At 46.8% G+C, this 18818-nt stretch overlaps 2 protein-coding genes across 6 annotated transcripts in view; both read left to right on the top strand.

Annotated features, from left to right (window-relative positions):
• LOC310835791 (uncharacterized protein) overlaps positions 1-3914 on the top strand; it is a 6928-nt gene extending 3014 nt beyond the window's left edge. For 2 of the 4 annotated variants that reach the window (XM_083720760.1, XM_083720762.1), the window contains 3 exons: positions 1078-1141; positions 1896-1965; positions 3224-3914. In XM_083720760.1, coding sequence (XP_083576886.1) covers positions 1078-1141; positions 1896-1965; positions 3224-3368 — 279 coding nt within the window. In that variant the 3' untranslated portion in view covers positions 3369-3914. The remainder of the gene's footprint in view (positions 1-1077; positions 1142-1895; positions 1966-3223) is intronic. The other 2 variants (XR_014559745.1, XM_083720761.1) reach the window with 1 other exon arrangement.
• Positions 3915-9032: 5118 nt separating this feature from the next.
• LOC310835788 (uncharacterized protein) lies at positions 9033-18807 on the top strand. 2 transcript variants are annotated; one of them, XM_083720753.1, is made up of 4 exons: positions 9033-9588; positions 10870-10945; positions 16025-16100; positions 18453-18807. In XM_083720753.1, exons 1-4 carry the CDS (start codon positions 9157-9159, stop codon positions 18583-18585), a joined length of 717 nt encoding a protein of 238 aa, XP_083576879.1. In that variant the 5' UTR covers positions 9033-9156; the 3' UTR covers positions 18586-18807. The 2 variants fall into 2 exon arrangements, with proteins under 2 accessions (XP_083576879.1, XP_083576880.1); XM_083720754.1 differs by having other exon boundaries at positions 9036-9588; positions 16025-16115.
• The last annotated feature ends 11 nt before the right edge of the window (positions 18808-18818 follow it).

The following is an 18818-nucleotide window of genomic DNA, read 5'->3' as shown; positions in this document are numbered from 1 at the left end:
GTAAATTAATTTCTCTTAATCTCACTTTACATCCTATTCCGATCCGTTTTTGTGGTGGCCAATTATTTATGATCAAACATCCTACTTAACTTTCCACCAAGAAAACCATCATTTTATAGTTCGAATCGGGGGAAATAAATACATTAAATGGACAAAAGTACAAAGATTCACAAAATGCTTAGGGGAATGTGTACCCCTGCGTACCCCCAGAAAAAAGTACTGAATCTCTCTATCATCTTGTCTGACTATCTATCTATCATCTATCTATCTATCTATCTATCTATCTATCTATCTAATCTATCATATCTATCTATATCTATCTATCATCTATCTATCTATCTATCTATCTATCTATCATCTATCTATCATCTATCTATCTATCATCTATCTATCATCTATCTATATCTCTCTGTCTGTCTATCTATCTATCTCATTTTTCTCTATATCTATCTATCTATGATTTATCATCTATCTATCTATCTATCTATCTATCTATCTATCTATCATCTATCATCTATCTATCATCTATCTATCTCTATATCTATCTATCTATCTATCTATCTATCTATCTATCTATCTATCTATCTATATCTATCTATCTATCTATATCTATCTATCTATCTATCTATCTATCTATCTATCTATCATCTATCTATCTATCTATCTATCTATCAATCATCTATCTATCTATCTATCTATCTATCTATCATCTATCTATCATCTATCTATATCTCATTTTTCTCTATCTATCCATCATCTATCTGTCTATCTATCTGTCTATCTATCTATCTATCTATCTATCTATCTATCTATTTATCTATCATCCATCTATCATGTATTTATCTTTGTGTACAGGTGATCTTTTCAGGGATCATCCACCCATCGCCTCCATTCTTCCGTAAACACGTCGTCATTCAGCTTCCTTAGTTTGGTAGTGGATTTCGCCATTTTAGCGGGGTCCGTCGATTCACAGGTTGGGGCGACGGGTGCAAATTCCGCACCCATCGCCTCCACTCTTCCGTAAAGGTTCCCCACCCACGACCTCTAACATCTTGCCTTTTCGTTTCCTGTCCCTAGAAACATTGGAAGAAAAACGCATCTGTGCTGGAAGATGCCATCAAAGCGCTCAAACATCTGGAGGGTGAGATAACCGAACAGCGGGGGTCTCAGAGGCCCTGTGGGGCTTGGCAGTTGGGATGGGGAGACCCAGGAGGAAAGCAGAGCCCCTCTTGCCCAGGAGTGGGGGGAGACCAGATTCACTGAAAGGGGCCCCCAGGGGTCATCCATCCCAACCCCGTGCAATGCAGGAATCTCGGCTCAAGCACCCAGGACAGCTGGCCACCCAAACTCTGCTTAGATACGTCCGAAGAAGGAGAATCCGCCCCCATCCGTCCCACGGTCGAACAGCTCTGTCTGTCAGAAAGCTTTCCCAGATGTTGAGTCGGAATCTCCTTCCTTGTTCCTTGAAGCCACGGGTTCGAGTCCTGCCCTCCCGAGCAGGAGGAAAGAAGCTTTCTCTCTCTTCCATAAGAGACATTTGAAGGTGGCTCCCCTATCTCCTCTCAGCCTCCTCTTTTCCAGGCTAGACATACCCAGCTCCTTCGACCGTTCCTCGGTTTCCTGATGTAGCAGGGAGTTCCACAGGTCTTAAGGCCCTGTTGTGAGTAAAAGCCAGTCGATCCTCAGGAGATGGGAGGGGGAGCCCCAGAAATGCCCCATTTGAGGGCTTCCAAGACCGAGGAGTGGAATTTGTGAAAATAATAATAATAATAATAATAATAATAATAATAATAATAATAATAGTAGTAGTAGTAGATTGTCCGCTGCTGGCTTGGCAAGAGGGGGGGGGGATGAGCAATGGGGAATCTAAAAAGCCCTCATTTTCCATTTCCCAGGGGAAAAAACCCATCTCCAGAATCAGCTCTCCCAGTTGAACAACAGCCTGGAAAATTGCAAGCAAGACCGGTAAGAACAGCCGATTAAAATTCTACAGTGTTCAGCTCCGAAATCCTTGCAGTCCTTGCAGTGTTCAGCTCCGAAATCCCAAAGTTTTGGCAACCCCAAAGGGCCGAGCGAGGCGAAAAGTCGATCACACCTTCCTGGTTTTCTGCTTTTAGCCCCAGAGGTAGACTGTCTCTGGCTGGAGAGGTTGATCACCAAGCCTAAATGCCCTTCTGCCCCCACCAAGTTAGTGGACTATCGCCACACGAGGGCCTGGAGGCGGTGGGAGGATGGATGGCGGCTAACAGACTGAGGTTGAATACTGACAAGACAGAAGGACTGTTTTGGGGGGACAGGGGGCGGGCAAGTGTGGGGGACTCCCTGGTCCTGAATGGGGCGACTGTTCCCCCGAAGGACCAGGTGTGCAGCCTGGGTGTCATTTTGGACTCACAGCTGCCCATGGAGGCGCAGGTCAGTTCTGTTTCCAGGGCAGCTCCATCTGGGATGCAGGATGAGACCCTCCCTGCCCGCAGACTGTCTGCCCAGAGTGGTGCATGCTCTGGTTATCTCCCGCTTGGACTACTGCCATGCGCTCTCCGTGGGGCTGCCTTTGAAGGTGACCCAGGAACTGCAACTAATCCAGAATGCGGCAGCCAGACTGGGGACTGGGAGCAGCCGCTGAGACCAGATAACACCGGTCCTGAAAGACCTACATTGGCTCCCAGGACGTTTCCAGGCACAATTCAAAGTGTTGGTGCTGAACTTTAAAGCCCTAAACGGCCCAGTAGACCTGAAGGAGCGTCTCCACCCCGGACACCGGGGTCCATCTCCCGAGGGCCTTCTGGCGGTTCCCTCCCTGCGAGAAGCGAGGTTACAGGGAACCAGGCAGAGGGCCTTCTCGGTGGTGGCGCCCGCCCTGTGGAACGCCCTCCCACCAGATGTCAAGGAAATAAAGAACTATCTGACTTTTAGAAGACATCTGAAGGCAGCTCTGTTTAGGGAAGTTTTTAATGTTTGACGTTTTGTTGTGTTTTTAATATCCTGTTGGGAGCTGCTCAGAGTGACTGGGGAAACCCGACCAGATGGGCAGGGTATAAATATTATTATTATTATTGCCTGAGCTCAGAAGAAGAGCCCTGCAGGGTGTGCCCCCCCCCTCCGGTGGCTCCATCTCTGGCCCAGTTCCCTGCTTCCAGGAGAGGGAAGCAGTGGCCTGGCCTTTGCTGTTCCTCTCATTTAGGGAGGAGACGCCGACTGACGAACCATTTCTTTGTTTCCGCAGAAACAAAAAGGATAAAACAATCCAGCGCTTGAAGGATCAACTGAACACACGACAGACATCTTCCGGCATGGTCTTTTTCCCTTCCTTCCTTATCCCTTCCCTCCTCCTTTTCATAGCACCTGGAGTCCTCTGCAGTCTCCTGTAGTTCCTCTGGCCTTTGCACTTGCAAGCACCCGAAGAAAACTTCCCTTTTTCCGGGCTATATTTTTTCTCCTTTAAAAAACCTTCTTCCTGCTTCGTCGGCCGAACCGCCGCTCCCCCATCTGCAAAGCTGCTTGCGAGATACCACAGGGCGTCCGTACCCACCCACACCCACCAGTCTTGAGTGCGAATCCAGAGGTTGCGAGGTTTACCTGTTGCGTCCGAATCCAACCCCGAGGCTGAAACGCAGACAGCGCTGCAGCCTAACATATTGTTGCAAAAATGGGGGGGCGCCTTCCCCTCTCTCTGACCAAGATTTTGGGGAGGGGGGGTCCCCAGCTCTCACCCCAAGTCTCAGTCCCTTTGAAGAACTGAGGCACGGCGGAGACTGTCATGGCTTTAAAAAATACAGCTTATTAGGGGGAGGCAAGCCACTACTCTGTTATCATGTTTGTATTCTAAGTTTGACTTGGCAAAATCCCCCCTGGAAAGCCTAATTTATGATGCAAGCTGTCTGGGAAAATTAACGAGCAAACGCCTCGATTTTATTTCATCGGAACTGAGACTTTTGGATCAGTGTGTGAGAATTTATTGCAAACAAAGGACTTACCAGCTTTAAAAAAAAAGGGGAGAGCCTTACAAAGTTCACACAGAAGCATAATATTGTTTACCTTAACTCGTCTGTGGAAACAACTCAGAGGCTATTAAGAAGAAAAAGGATAACAACAAGAAGATTGAAAGATGGGACTGGTGAACACTAAAAGCAGCAAAAATATGAGATGACTGACCTCGAAGCATGGGAACCCCCAACAAAAATATATAATTTGGCAAAATATTTGGACTTTATGATTTGTCTTGGTATACGGTAATTTGGAATAATTAATGTGATATAATTGGATTGTTAAATGGAAAACTTAATAAAAATTATTTGTAAAAAAAAGAAATACAGTTTATTCGCCTCTTTACGCCTCCAGTCTGCATGCAGGGAGTCCAAATTTTGCAGCACGGCCGTTTCAAGAGGGGCTTGGCCCCCCACAACTGTGCAGTCCTGCAGTCCAAATATTGCTCTTCCTAAAAACTCCTTTATTCAGCATCCCAAACGGTCACTTCTATGGATGCTTGGAAGTATGGTTAATCCCCCCCGGTAGGGTTGCCATGTTTCAAAAACTAAAAAACTAGGACACCCCTAAAGTTCTTGAGTGTCTTTTTTAGGAAGACCCCAAAATTGTGGAGATTCTTTTAGGTGAAGCCCAATATTGTCAAACTTCATTTTTTAGGAAGACCCCAAAATTGTTGAATTTCTTTTAGGTGAACCCCAACATTGCTGAGCTTCATTTTTTAGGAAGACCCTAAAATTGTTGAGATTGTTTTAGGCGAACCCCAACATAATTGAGCTTCTGTTTTTAGGAAGACCCCAAAGTTGTTGAACTTCTTTTAGGCGAACCCCAACATCATTGATCTTCATTTCCTAGGAAGACCCCAAAACTGTTGGGCTTTTTAAAGGCAAACCCCAACATTTTTGAGCTTTTTTTCCTTACAAAAACACTACTCCCCCCCCCCCCACGTCAATTCCGCCTTTGAAATCCCAGCAACGTCTAGGAAAATCCGGATTTGCAGCAATCCTATGCCCCAGCTGTCAACTAAGAAAGGAGTCGATTGACTAGGATCGGAGACCTGGACACACTTCGGACGGTCACTTGGTTAAGGAACTCTTCCCATGCTCAGAAGTACGTCCACACATTCCAGTACGCAGGGATCTCGACCGTATGCAGAGACACGGGACGGACACGCACAACGACAACATCAAAATATGGGTGCCCTTTGGTGTCACTGGCCAGGAGAAAAGCTGTGCTCTCAAATTTCTGCTGGAGACCACCTCCTTCGGCAATGCATTTTGGTTAAGGTTTTGGTTAAGCTGGGGGGGGGGATTTTGACAGTCTTTAAAGGGTTTTGCCCTTTGTTGTTCTGGGCCTCTCTTAACTCCCTGCACGGAGTGAGAAACACTTGTTTGCAACAGAAAATAAAGATCTTCTTTGCTTTCACGGGATCCCGCCTCCATCCAATTTCTCTATTTTATTTTATTTTATTTTATTTGGTTTGGTTTTACAAATACCAGAATATTAGACAAGATCCTTTTAAATCCTAAAACTCCCTTCCGTGGGTTTTTTAAGTAACCTTTTCAGCGAAACCCCCACCTTTTGCAGAGCCCCCATAAACTGATCAAACGATACTACAAAGACGGGGTTCGTTCTCGATATTAACGGTGAACCCAAAATTTGGGATCCCCTACAAACCCGGGCCAAATATTTTCAGGGGGTTTTTGGGGGAGGGGTTGCAGCATTTCCCAGCGAAACCCCCATGTTTTGCAGAGCCCCCACAAAGCTGAGCAAACGAGACTTACAAACACGGGGTTCATTCTTGACATTAACTACAACCCCCCCCAAAAAAATTTGGAACCCCCTGCAAACCGGTCAGTAGGACATGCCTGTTTTAAGAGGAGAAATTCAGGAGGGTGTGCAATAACCTGGTTTGCAGGGCGCTCCAAAACTCTGCAAAATACCCCTAAAAAACCCTGAAAGACTTTGGCATAGATTTGCACGGGATCCTGAATTTTGGGGTTCATAGTGAATGGGCCCATTCAGAATCATTGCCCTCTCTGGAGACAGATCATAGCCACCCTGGCAAGTAGCCAGAAAGACAGAGAGAGGTTTGTGGCTGAGCTCAGGATTTGAACCCTGCTCTCCCACCTCCTTAGGACGCGGGTGGCGCTGTGGGTTAACCCACAGAGCCTCTTGGACTTGCCAATCAGAAGATCGGCGGTTCGAATCCCCGCAATGACGGGGTGAGCTCCCGTTGCTCGGTCCCTGCTCCTGCCAACCTAGCAGTTTGAAAGCACGTCAAAGTGCAAGTAGATAAATAGGTACCACTCCGGCGGGAAGGTCACCGGCGTTTCCGTGCGCTGCTCTGGTTCGCCAGAAGCGGCTTAGTCCTGCTGGCCACATGACCCGGAAGCTGTACGCCGGCTCCCTCAGCCAGTAAAGCGAGATGAGCGCCGCAACCCCTGAGTCGTCCGCGACTGGACCTAATGGTCAGGGGTCCCTTTACCTTTACACCCAGCTCCTTGCAGGGTACTCTAACCACTGTACCACACTGCCTCCGGGCGATTCCCCCCCCTGCTGCTACTGAAGGTGAGAAATGGTCCAAGACCAGTGGTAAGGCAAACCAGAGCCAAACAATGCCATTCCCTTATTATGATAGAATCACAGAACTGTAGAGGTGGGTGGGACCTTTGGAGGTCATCCAGCCCAACCCCGCTGCAATGCAGGAATCTCAGCTAAAACAACCTCTGCTTAAAAACCTCCGAGGAAGGCAAATCCACCACCTTTTACCCTACACAGTCGAACGGCTCCATCTGTCAGAAAGCTCTTCCTGACATCAAGCCGGAATCTCCTTCCTTGTAACTTGAAGCCATGGGTTCGAGTCCTGATTTGGAAACACCCTCTCTTGGAATTTGGCATGGGGTGGGTGTGTCCCCCTTTGCAGTCACCACAAGCACACACCTTTCTCAGAACCGCTTCATTTCCCAGCAACAGAAACTCCCTCGCTCTCCATGGCAGCCTTCCCCAAACTGGTGCCCAGTCCAACTCCCATCACCATACTGGTCAGGACTGGTGGTTTCAGGGAGCCTGGCCCGCTTCAGAGGTCACCCCTGTTGGAAATAAGGCTGCTCTACGGATGCGGGTGGCGCTGTGGGTTAAACCACAGAGCCTAGGACTTGCTGATCAGAAGGTCGGCGGTTCGAATCCCCATGACGGGGTGAGCTCCCGTTTCTCGGTCCCTGTTCCTGCCAACCTAGCAGTTTGAAAGCACGTCAAAGTCAAGTAGATAAATAGGTACCGCTCCGGCGGGAAGGTAAACGGCATTTCCGTGCACTGCTCTGGTTCGCCAGAAGCGGCTTAGTCCTGCTGGCCACATGACCCGGAAGCTGTACGCCGGCTCCCTCGGCCAGTAAAGCAAGATGAGCGCCGCAACTCCAGAGTCAGTCACGACTGGACCTAATGGTCAGGGGTCCCTTTACCTTTACGGAGAGGAGGGGACCCCTTTCCTATCTCCCAGCGGCAGAGTTTCTTTTCATGCTGTTATAGGAATTCTAAGTTATATACAGTGGTACCTCGGGTTACATACGCTTCAGGTTACAGACTCAGCTAACTCAGAAATAGTGCTTCAGGTTAAGAACTTTGCTTCAGGATGAGAACAGAAATCGTGCTCCAGTGGTGCAGCGGCAGCAGGAGGCCCCATTAGCTAAAGTGGTGCTTCAGGTTAAGAAATATTTCAGGTTAAGAACAGACCTCCGGAACGATATACAATATCCGATATCTTTATTGTCATTGTCCCATGCAGAACAATGAAATTGAAAAACTACATAAAACTACATAAACTACAAAACTACATAAAACGTTCAAAAACCCCTAAAAACTCTGAAACCCCATTTTAAAATACACTATACTATAGAGACCCCTTATGCTGCATTTAGAACCAGAATTGTTTTTGCGTAGAAACTGTTTCTCAGGCGGCTAGTCCTGGCCTTTATAACCCTGTCCCTTCTTCCAGAAGGCAGAAGCTGAAAGAGATAATTTCCGGGGTGCGCACTGTGCTGCGCTATCTCTGCCGCTTTCTTATGGCACCTGGAAGCACAGATTTGATCCAAGGTGGGAAGAGGGCACCCAATTATTCTCTCCGCAGTCTTTACAAACCTGGACAGCATTGTTTTTTCCCTGGCCGTGCAGCTCCCAAACCACACACACAGACCATAAGTTAATACACTAATACACTTAATACGACCATGTCGACCATGGCAAACTATGGCAAGTTCTTAAAGAAATGGGAGTGCCTGATCACCTCATCTGTCTCCTGAGAAATCTCTATGTGGGACAAGAAGCTACAGTTAGAACTGGATATGGAACAACTGATTGGTTCAAAATTGGGAAAGGAGTGCGCCAAGGTTGTATATTGTCTCCCTGCTTATTTAACTTATATGCAGAATTCATCATGCGAAAGGCTGGGCTGGATGAATCCCAAGCTGGAATTAAGATTGCTGGAAGAAATCTCAACAACCTCAGATATGCAGATGACACAACCTTGATGGCAGAAAGTGAGGAGGAATTAAAGAACCTTTTAATGAGGGTGAAAGAGGAGAGCGCAAAATATGGTCTGAAGCTCAACATCCAAAAAACAAAGATCATGGCCACTGGTCCCATCACCTCCTGGCAAATAGAAGGGGAAGAAATGGAGGCAGTGAGAGATTTGACTTTCTTGGGCTCCATGATCACTGCAGATGGTGACAGCAGCCACAAAATTAAAAGACGCCTGCTTCTTGGGAGAAGGGCAATGACAGGCCTAGACAGCATCTTGAGAAGTAGAGACATCACCTTGCCAACAAAGGTTCGTATAGTTAAAGCTATGGTTTAAGTGTTGCAGGGGGGGGGGGGGACCCAATCATTCAGTTTGTACAACACACATTCATAAGGACTCAATACTGGCTCTTGGATAAGGGGAAAGGGAACAGTTTTTTCTTATAACAGTGCTTTCCAAATAAATAAATAAATGCAGTGGCCTGGTTCAGTTTCGATTCCTCTCGGCTGCTGGATTTCACAAATTCCCGGAAATGGAGGGAGGAGGGAGGCCCAAATCTTGTTGCCGGAGAGAGCCAGGAGGAATCACTCTTTGAGATTTGAAAGCTCGTGTTTCGAAAGCTGGAGTCGAAAGTTGGTGTTTCCCAACTTGCCTTCGCCATGGATGAACTGCAGCGGGGTGTGCGCAGATCCCTAGAATATCTAAAGATCAAGTGGCTCTCTTTTACCAAGCCATGGAGCAAGACCCATTTCTGGTGTGCAGCTGTCATCGTCCTCCAATTCCTTCTATGGATCACTATGCTCCTTTCGGATCAACCGCGGGCAGTTTTGGAACCAGAATGTGACCGAACCCAACTGCTGGGCAAGGTGGCATCTCTCAAGGAACAACTGGCAGCTGTGAAAAAGGAGATGGAGAAAGGGAAAATGGAGAGCGACAGGCAACTGGCCGCTACAAACCGGACCCTCAGGAAGACCAAGATGGCTTTGGAGAAAGCGATTAAGGGCAGCAGTGATCTGCAGACCCAGCTGGCAGCTGCCAACCAGAGCCTGGGCGAGACGCAACAGCACTGGGAGTCCTGCCAAGCTCAACTGGTAAAAATAAGGGATCTTCGAAGCTGGGAGGGGCTCCTATAATGATAATAATAACAATAATTTATTATTTATCTGGGATGCGGGTGGCGCTGTGGGTTAAACCACAGAGCCTAGGACTTGCCGACCAGAAGATCGGCGGTTCGAATCCCTGCAATGACGGGGTGAGCTCCCGTTGCTCGGTCCCTGCTCCTGCCAACCTAGCAGTTCAAAAGCACGAAGTGCAAGTAGATAAATAGGTACCACTCCGGCGGGAAGGTAAACAGCGTTTCCGTGTGCTGCTCTGGTTCGCCAGAAGCGGCTTAGTCCTGCTGGCCACATGACCCGGAAGCTGTATGCCAGCTCCCTCGGCTAGTAAAGCGAGATGAGCGCCACAACCCCAGAGTCGGCCATGACTGGACCTAAGGGCCAGGGGTCCCTTTACCTTTATTATTTATACCCCGCCCACCTGGCTGGGCTTTTCCAGCCATTCTGGGCAGCTCCCAAGAGAATATTAAAAACACAATAAAACATCAAAAATTAAAAGCTTCCATAAACAGGGCTGCCTTCGGATGTCTTCTAAAAGTCAAGTAGTTCTTTATTTCCTTGACATCTGGTGGGAGGGAGTTCCACAGGGTGGGCGCCACCACCAAGAAGGCCCTCTGGCTGGTTCCCTGCAACCTCGCTTCTTGCAATGAGGGAACCACCAGAAGGCCCTCGGGAGATGGACCCCGGTGTCCGAGGTGGACAATGGGGGTGGAGACGTTCCTTCAGGTCTACTGGGCCATTTAGGGCTTTCAAGGTCAGCACCAACCCTTTGAATTGTGCCCAGAAACGTCCTGGGAGCCAATGTAGGTCTTTCAGGACTGGTGTTATATGGTCTCCACTCCCAGACCCCAGTCTGGCTGCCGCATTCTGGATTGGTTGCAGTTTCTGGGTCACCTTCAAAGGCAGCCCCACGGAGAGCGCATGGCAGTAGTCCAAGCAGGAGATAACCAGAGCATGCACCACTCTGGCCAGACAGTCTGTAGGCAGGGAGGGTCTCATCCTGCATACCAGATGGAGCTGGGAGACAGCCATCCTGGACACAGAATTGCCCTGCGCATCCATGGACAGCTCCTTCAGTTCTATTGGGCTTTTGAGGCCGTTTAGGGCTTTCAAGGTCAGCACCAACACTTTGAATTGTGCTCAGAAACCTCCTGGGAGCCAATGTAGGTCTTTCAGGACTGGGTTATATGGTTGACGTGAACCAGAAATCCCCCCCCAGGCACGATTTTCAAGGTATTTTTTTTTCTCCTGCTATAGGACAGCACGAAAGGAAAAACCGCGTCTCTGGAGAAGGAAAGGAACAATCTACAGCAGGAGAACCAGAAGCTCCGAGGTGAGAAACCAGCAGAGATGGCATCGTGGTGACGGCTGAGCAGCACGATGCTTTGGGTTGTCCCTAACCCAAAATAAGTCCAGTTTCCTCCCTCCCACTGAATGGGCTGATCCAATGCTTCACTGCGAAGCCCACCCTAAGAGTGTGAAGGCAAAGATGCGCGTGTTTCCGCCAGGCAAAAACCAGAGGTTTCCACATCTGTCCCAGTTCATTATATTTACTTACTTTAAATAATAATAATAATAATTTATACGATGCTAATTCATAAAGAAAATATCATATATGTATGTATGTATGTATATATATATATATATACATATATATATATATACATATATATTTGCTTTCGTAGATTTTCACGGGTACAGGAATGCAGGTTTTGGTGTCCTCGGGTGTCTTCCCGTGTAAAAGTTGGGGTGTCTAGGCGACGTTTCGACGAGGTCTCACTCGTCATCTTCAGGCTGGTGCTTTCGGCTTCTTGTTACTGGAACAGAGCGGGATCTCAATGTTTGAGTTCCTATAAATACTGTAGAGGGGGTGTGGTGTCTAGCCTCCAATGTTCTGGGCAGAGAGGAAGTTCCCAGGCTAGTGTGCCTTTTCTTCTTTTGTTCCTTAATTACTTGAGAGATACCTTGAGTGATTTCTTGAGTGATATCCTGAGTACCACTTAGGTGGGTCATTAGGTGTGGATTAGTTGCTAAAGTCTTTGTGTCTTGACCTCTTGAACTTTGTGAAGAGTTTTCCTGAGAAGATGGCTGTATTGCACTTAGTTGTGCTTTGGCTTGGCTTCGTGTATAGGGGCGAGCTGTGGTTTTGTGGCTTGTGTCAGCCAGATCTGTGTAGGGATTGCAGGGGGGTGCAGCATCCGGAGGTGCCACCATGGACTGGCTACTGGATGGTGTCAGTAATTCATCTGTGGAGAGGGTCTGGGTTTGGGTCTGGTGTGGTTGATTGGTGTTGGCGTTCTGTGTGCCTCTGGATCTGGTGTCAGTTTTTGTGGGGAGGGCTAATTTCCAGATGTCTGGCAAGCGGGATGTGTCGTCACGCTTGTTCATGTTGTGAGGGTGTTTCTCTATCTCGATGGCTTCCATGATTATTCTCTTGTGGTGATGTTCCGTGTTAAAGAGCAATTTGGAATCTGCAAAATTAATTTCGTGTCCTGTTTCTTTCATGTGTTGGAAAAGAGAGGAAGTTTTTTCTTCTTTTTTGACGGCATTCTTGTGTTCTGCGATACGTGCATTTATTCGTCTGTTTGTTTGTCCAATGTACGTGGCTGGGCAGACTTTGCAGGGTATTTCATAGATCCCTTGGTTTTCCAACTGGATTTTATCCTTGGGGTTTCTGAGGATATTGGCTATTTTTTGGTTGGTGCAAAAGGCTGTTTTGATATTGTGTTTATGGAGGATTTTGCTAATTTTATCTGTAGTGCCCTTGATATAAGGAAGGAGGGCCATGCCATTGTTTTCTTCTGTGTCTTGGTTTTTGGGGGGTGTTTCCTTTTGGATTAGCTTCGTAATCCTGTTTTGCTGGTATCCATTGGCAATTAACACATTTGAGAGATTCTGTAACTCAGTTGTCAAGTGGTCTTTGTCAGCCAGGCGTTTGGTTCTGGAGATGAGAGTCTTGGCTACGGAGTTTATTTGTGCAGGGTGGTGGTGTGATTGTGCATGTAAGTAGCGGTTGGTGTGTGTTTTTTTCTGGTAGATAGTGTGTCCTAGGGAGCCATCAGGTTTTTTGTAGATTAGGACGTCAAGGAAGGGAAGTTGGTTGTTGGCTTCTATTTCCATAGTGAATTGTATTTTGGGGTGTAAGTTGTTGAGATGTGTGAGGAAGCTATCCAGTTTTTCCTTCCCGTGTGGCCAAATTACAAAGGTGTCGTCAACATATCTGAGCCAAAGTTTGGGTTTGTGTTCTGACTTGTCTAAAGCATTGGTTTCAAAGTGTTCCATGTACAGGTTTGCGATGACCGGTGAGAGGGGTGATCCCATAGGTGCTCCTTCTATCTGTTTGTATCTTTGTCCATTGTGGATGAAGTACGTGTTGGTTAGGCAGTGGTTGGTCAGGTCCAAGATGTATTCGGGGGGATTGTATTTGTTTTGAATAGCTGTCAAGGCTTCATTAATGGGCACTTGTGTGAAGAGAGATACAACATCGAAGCTCACAAGTAGGTCATTAGGATGTAGGTTTTGCTTCTTTATTGTTTCTATGAACTGGAAGGAGTTTGGTACGTGTGAAGAGATGGATTCTGTATAGGGCTGAAGTTGCTTGGCGAGAAATTTAGCGAGATTTTGTAGAGGTGAGCCTATGGAGCTGACTATTGGTCTGAGTGGTGTTCCTTCTTTGTGTATCTTGGGGAGGCCGTAGAGTTTGGGGCATCTGGATGATTTTTCTCTGGGGATGATTCTTAGCTGGATTTCTTCACTGATAGGAGAGGCTTTTATTTTGGATTTGGTGGTTTTTTCCAGATAGGTGGTGGGATCTGTTTTTATAGGTTTGTAGGCAGGATCTTGGAGTAGCTTTGATAGTTTTGCTTGGTAGTCCGATGTGTTCATCACCACTGTGGCATTACCTTTGTCTGCTGGGAGAATGATTATGTTGTTGTCTTTCCTCAGGTTGGTGAGTGCTTTCTGTTCTTCTTTGTGTAAATTGCTTCTGGGTGGTTTGCTGGAGCAGAGGATGTTGGTGACTTCAAGTCTGATTTTATTGGCTTCATCTGGGTTGAATTTGGTTAGGCTAGCTTCGACTCCGCATATGATGTTTTCCGTGGGGATGCGTCTCGGGGCGACTGCAAAGTTGAAACCTTTGGAGAGTACTTTGGTTTCAGTTGTGGTGAGGATCCTGTCTGATATGTTATGTACTGTTTGTTTCATGGGTTGCTGTGGAGGGTGCCAATGGATACCAGCAAAACAGGATTACGAAGCTAATCCAAAAGGAAACACCCCCCAAAAACCAAGACACAGAAGAAAACAATGGCATGGCCCTCCTTCCTTATATCAAGGGCACTACAGATAAAATTAGCAAAATCCTCCATAAACACAATATCAAAACAGCCTTTTGCACCAACCAAAAAATAGCCAATATCCTCAGAAACCCCAAGGATAAAATCCAGTTGGAAAACCAAGGGATCTATGAAATACCCTGCAAAGTCTGCCCAGCCACGTACATTGGACAAACAAACAGACGAATAAATGCACGTATCGCAGAACACAAGAATGCCGTCAAAAAAGAAGAAAAAACTTCCTCTCTTTTCCAACACATGAAAGAAACAGGACACGAAATTAATTTTGCAGATTCCAAATTGCTCTTTAACACGGAACATCACCACAAGAGAATAATCATGGAAGCCATCGAGATAGAGAAACACCCTCACAACATGAACAAGCGTGACGACACATCCCGCTTGCCAGACATCTGGAAATTAGCCCTCCCCACAAAAACTGACACCAGATCCAGAGGCACACAGAACGCCAACACCAATCAACCACACCAGACCCAAACCCAGACCCTCTCCACAGATGAATTACTGACACCATCCAGTAGCCAGTCCATGGTGGCACCTCCGGATGCTGCACCCCCCTGCAATCCCTACACAGATCTGGCTGACACAAGCCACAAAACCACAGCTCGCCCCTATACACGAAGCCAAGCCAAAGCACAACTAAGTGCAATACAGCCATCTTCTCAGGAAAACTCTTCACAAAGTTCAAGAGGTCAAGACACAAAGACTTTAGCAACTAATCCACACCTAATGACCCACCTAAGTGGTACTCAGGATATCACTCAAGAAATCACTCAAGGTATCTCTCAAGTAATTAAGGAACAAAAGAAGAAAAGGCACACTAGCCTGGGAACTTCCTCTCTGCCCAGAACATTGGAGGCTAGACACCACACCCCCTCTACAGTATTTATAGGAACTCAAACATTGAGATCCCGCTCTGTTCCAGTAACAAGAAGCCGAAAGCACCAGCCTGAAGATGACGAGTGAGACCTCGTCGAAACGTCGCCTAGACACCCCAACTTTTACACGGGAAGACACCCGAGGACACCAAAACCTGCATACATATATATATATATACATATATATATATATATATACATATATATATATTTCTCTTTTTCTTTCTTTCTTTCTTTCCTTCTTTTTCTTTCTTAATTTCTCTTTTTTCTCTCCCTCCCACCCTCTCTTTTCTCTTTCTCTCTCTTTCTCTTTTCTCTCTCTGCCCCTTTCTCTTCTTTCTTTCTTTCTTTCTTTCTTTCTTTCTTTCTTTCTCTCTTTCTCTCTTTCTCTCTTTCTCTCTCTTTTCTCCCTCTCTCTCTCTCTCTCTCTCTCTCTCTCTCCCTTCCTTCCTCTCTTTTCTCTCTCTCTCCCCTCTCTTTCTCTTTTCCTTCCTTCTTTCCCTTCCTTCCTTCCTTCCTCTTTTTTCTCTCTCTCCCCCTCTCGTTCTCTTTTCCTTCTTTCTTTCTCTTTCTTTCTTTCTTTCTTTCTTTCTTTCTTTCTTTCTTTCTTTCTTTCTTTCTTTCTTTTTCTTTCCCTCTTCCGTCCCTCCCTCCCTCTCTTTCTCTTTCTCTATATACATAAGATGACATGGAATCAGCTAACAATCACAGGAAAACATATTCTTCATGGGCTTCACCCTGAAGACCACGTTTGGCTCCTTTGCAAATGGCGGACAGTCTGGAAATTTTGATAAATAAACCCCTTTTTGCAACGGAGTGGCGTTGAACAATTTCGGTTGCAGCTGCGCTCCCTTGGGCCTCAGGTGTTCTGGGCTCTGTCAACTCATACAAGGCCCTTGAAGCAAAAGCAGTGTGTGCATCGTGGAATTGTAGAGTACGAATGGGCACCCCAGCGGTCATCTAGCCCAACCCGTTGCAATGCAGGGATCTCGGCCAAAGGAGCCGCGGCCGATGGCCTGGGGAGATTTCCGGGGGCCAGACAGAGAGTCCATGGGGGCCGCATTTCTCCCACAGGCCTGGTATCCCCCATTCCTGGTCATGCGGGGGGAGAGAGGGAGATTTCCGAAAGGTGGTGGAATCGGCGGTGGAAAATCTGAAGGACGTTTCCTTTCTTTTTCAAAGGGAAAATTGACGGCCTTGTGCAGCAGCTGTCCAGTAAAGAAAGAGAATTGGAGAGCTGGAGGAATAACCAGCAATGGTAAGAGTGTCTAGGGTGAGTTCATATTTGTTTTTGCATTTCCTGCTGGGTGGGTCGAAGTTTCGTACAATCCCCCAGGGCCGGATTTAGGTTTGATGAGGCCCTCAGCTCCTGAAGGTAATGGGGCCCTTACTATGTCCAGCTGTCCTTTGTCCACAACAAATTGTCACTGCTGAATATATGCTATATGGTAATTTACGGACCTCAAAGGTATCTCAAGCCATTTGCCCATGTTGCTGTGCAACCAGTCCATGCAGAATGTAGGCACCCTATATATAGAAAGGAGCAAAGCAGGGATATTTTAGGGAGCAGGCGGGGCCCATGACTTACATCCTTGGAGCCCACACAAAACACGGCTGCTATATGTAGGTTCTATTTTATAAGTTTTTTATCTTATATTTTGGAAATGTACATCCAGGTTTTTTTCCTTTTAACTTTTTTGGGGGCCCCCAATCCAGCACTGAATCCAGCATCCCAAAACCCTAAAAAGAGTACAGCGGTCCCTTGGTTCTCAAACACCTTGGTGCCAAAACAACTTGCAACCCAAACACTGCAAACCCGGAAGGAAGTGTTCTAGGTTGCAAACTTTTTTCAGAAGCCGAACGTGCTCCGTTTTGAGTGTTACGCTGAGGTCTGTCTGCTTTTTTGCTATTTACTTTGCGTTTTTGTTTTCGCTGCTCTTTTTCATTTTGTTTTCGTGACTGTATGGAACTGATAGATTGATTCTTGCTTTCATTTTATGGGTCGGTGGTCTCGTTAGATAGTAAAAATCCATGTTCAATTGCTGTTTTGGGGGTTGTTTTTAAAAGTCTGGAACGGATTAATCCGTTTTGCATGACCGTCTATGGAAAAGCACGCCTTGGTTTTGGAACACTTTAGTTTGGAACGGATTTCCGGAACGTATTAAGCTTGGCAACCAAGGTACCTAGCAAGCTTGTTAAAATGTATTTAAAAATTATGCAGGAATTGTGTCAAGGGGGAGAGGGAACATTAATGCACATGTGGTGACCCATGGAAACAAGCCAAAGATTATTGGGAAATGATCTATCAGCCAACCAATAACAGCAATTGATATTTATTTATTATACCATCTATACATCATTTTCATATAGTTTTCTTTCAGCAGAGAACAGTCAGTAAATTTCAAATCTACCTTCCACAGCTTTCCCCTGTCCTCAAATTGTATATTGTGTCTTATAGTAAAGGTAAAGGGACCCCTGACCATTAGGTCCAGTTGTGGACGACTCAGGGGTTGCGGCGCTCATCTCGCTTTATTGGCCGAGGGAGCCGGCGTACAGCTTCCGGGTCATGTGGCCAGCAGGACTAAGCCGCTTCTGGCAAACCAGAGCAGCGCACGGAAACGCCGTTTACCTTCCCGCCAGAGTGGTACCTATTGATCTACTTGCGCTTTGACGTGCTTTCGAACTGCTAGGTGGGCAGGAGCAGGGACCGAGAAATGGGAGCTCACCCCGTCATTGCAGGGATTTGAACCGCCAACCTTCTGATCAGCAAGTCCTAGGCTCTGTGGTTTAACCCACAGCACCACCCACGTCCCTTATTGTGTCTTATAAGGAGGACCCAATTCAATGGACCGCATTCTCTTAGATTTCCCTTTGCACAGCAGACGTCGCCTGCTGATGCTGAGCAAAATGTTGGAACTCCGGCCCATAACTACGAGAAGAAGCCAAACGAGGTTTCTCCTGGCAGACCGGGACAAAGATATCCCTGCCTTAGTAGCTTCCTCTTTAGCCACAATTCTACCCAAAAGGGTTATCCTTTCGGAAAATAGACAGGGTGTAGCAGAACATTCATATGCACACGACCATGTTGTTGTTGTTGTTGAGTCGTTTAGTCGTGTCCGCCTCTTCGTGACCCCCTGGACCAGAGCACGCCAGGCCCTCCTGTCTTCCACTGCCTCCCGCAGTTTGGTCAAACTCATGCTGGTAGCTTTGAGAACACAGTCCCACCATCTCGTCCTCCATCGTCCCCTTCTCCTTGTGCCCTCCATCTTTCCCAACATCAGGGTCTTTTTCCAGGGAGTCTTCTCTTCTCCTGAGGTGGCCAAAGTCTTGGAGCCTCAGCTTCAGGATCTGTCCTTCCAGTGAGCACTCAGGGCTGATTTCCTTCAGAATGGAGAGGTTTGATCTTTTTCCATGCGACCATATTGTGTCCTTATAATCCTTGATAGCTTCACCCTTGTCCTTTTAATGATCCCAGTGACTTGAAATGTGTTATATTGTGATGCCAATAAAGGTTCTTGATATTTGATTTGATTTGATTTGATTTGGGACTGCATCGCCCCAGAGGTAGCCCGAGTGACCCCATATTTCCTCAACCGCTTTGTCTTTCCAGGTTTCAAAACCAGATGCCAGAGAAACGGCAGAATTACCACCAGCAGAATGTCGCCGTTGACATAACCGAGAGCCCCTGGTTGATGGCTGTTGTGTCTTTCCTCCTCCTCCTCCTCTTCCTCTTCTCCTCATAGTCTGTGTTTTCTGCCTATGCCAGTGAAGTGAAGTTGCTATGGCAGATATGGACATTCGAAGCGTAAAAAGCGACTTCTTTGGGAAAAGAAGCATGATCCTTACACCCGCCCCGAAAAAAACACCTTTAACTCGTCTTATATCATTTCCCAGAAAGCCTTCGCCTCTTTACAAGGCCCCCACGTGTGGTAGAATAAACCTTCCCTTTCTTTACATTTCCAACACTCACTGGTTC

The sequence above is a fragment of the Podarcis gaigeae genome, assembly GCF_964106915.1.
Source record: "Podarcis gaigeae genome assembly, chromosome: 18".
Taxonomy (NCBI): Eukaryota; Metazoa; Chordata; class Lepidosauria; order Squamata; family Lacertidae; genus Podarcis; species Podarcis gaigeae.
Note: the sequence above shows the minus strand (reverse complement) of the source record. Positions and strands in the feature narration are given on the sequence as shown.

Excerpts from the sequence above, each read along its gene's own strand:
- LOC310835788 (XM_083720753.1), top strand. The coding sequence starts at position 9,157 with ATGGATGAACTGCAGCGGGGTGTGCGCAGATCCCTAGAATATCTAAAG. Across the intron at positions 9,589-10,869 it reads AGTCCTGCCAAGCTCAACTG|GACAGCACGAAAGGAAAAAC; the intron begins GTAAAAATAAGG and ends CTCCTGCTATAG. Across the intron at positions 16,101-18,452 it reads TGGAGGAATAACCAGCAATG|GTTTCAAAACCAGATGCCAG; the intron begins GTAAGAGTGTCT and ends TTGTCTTTCCAG.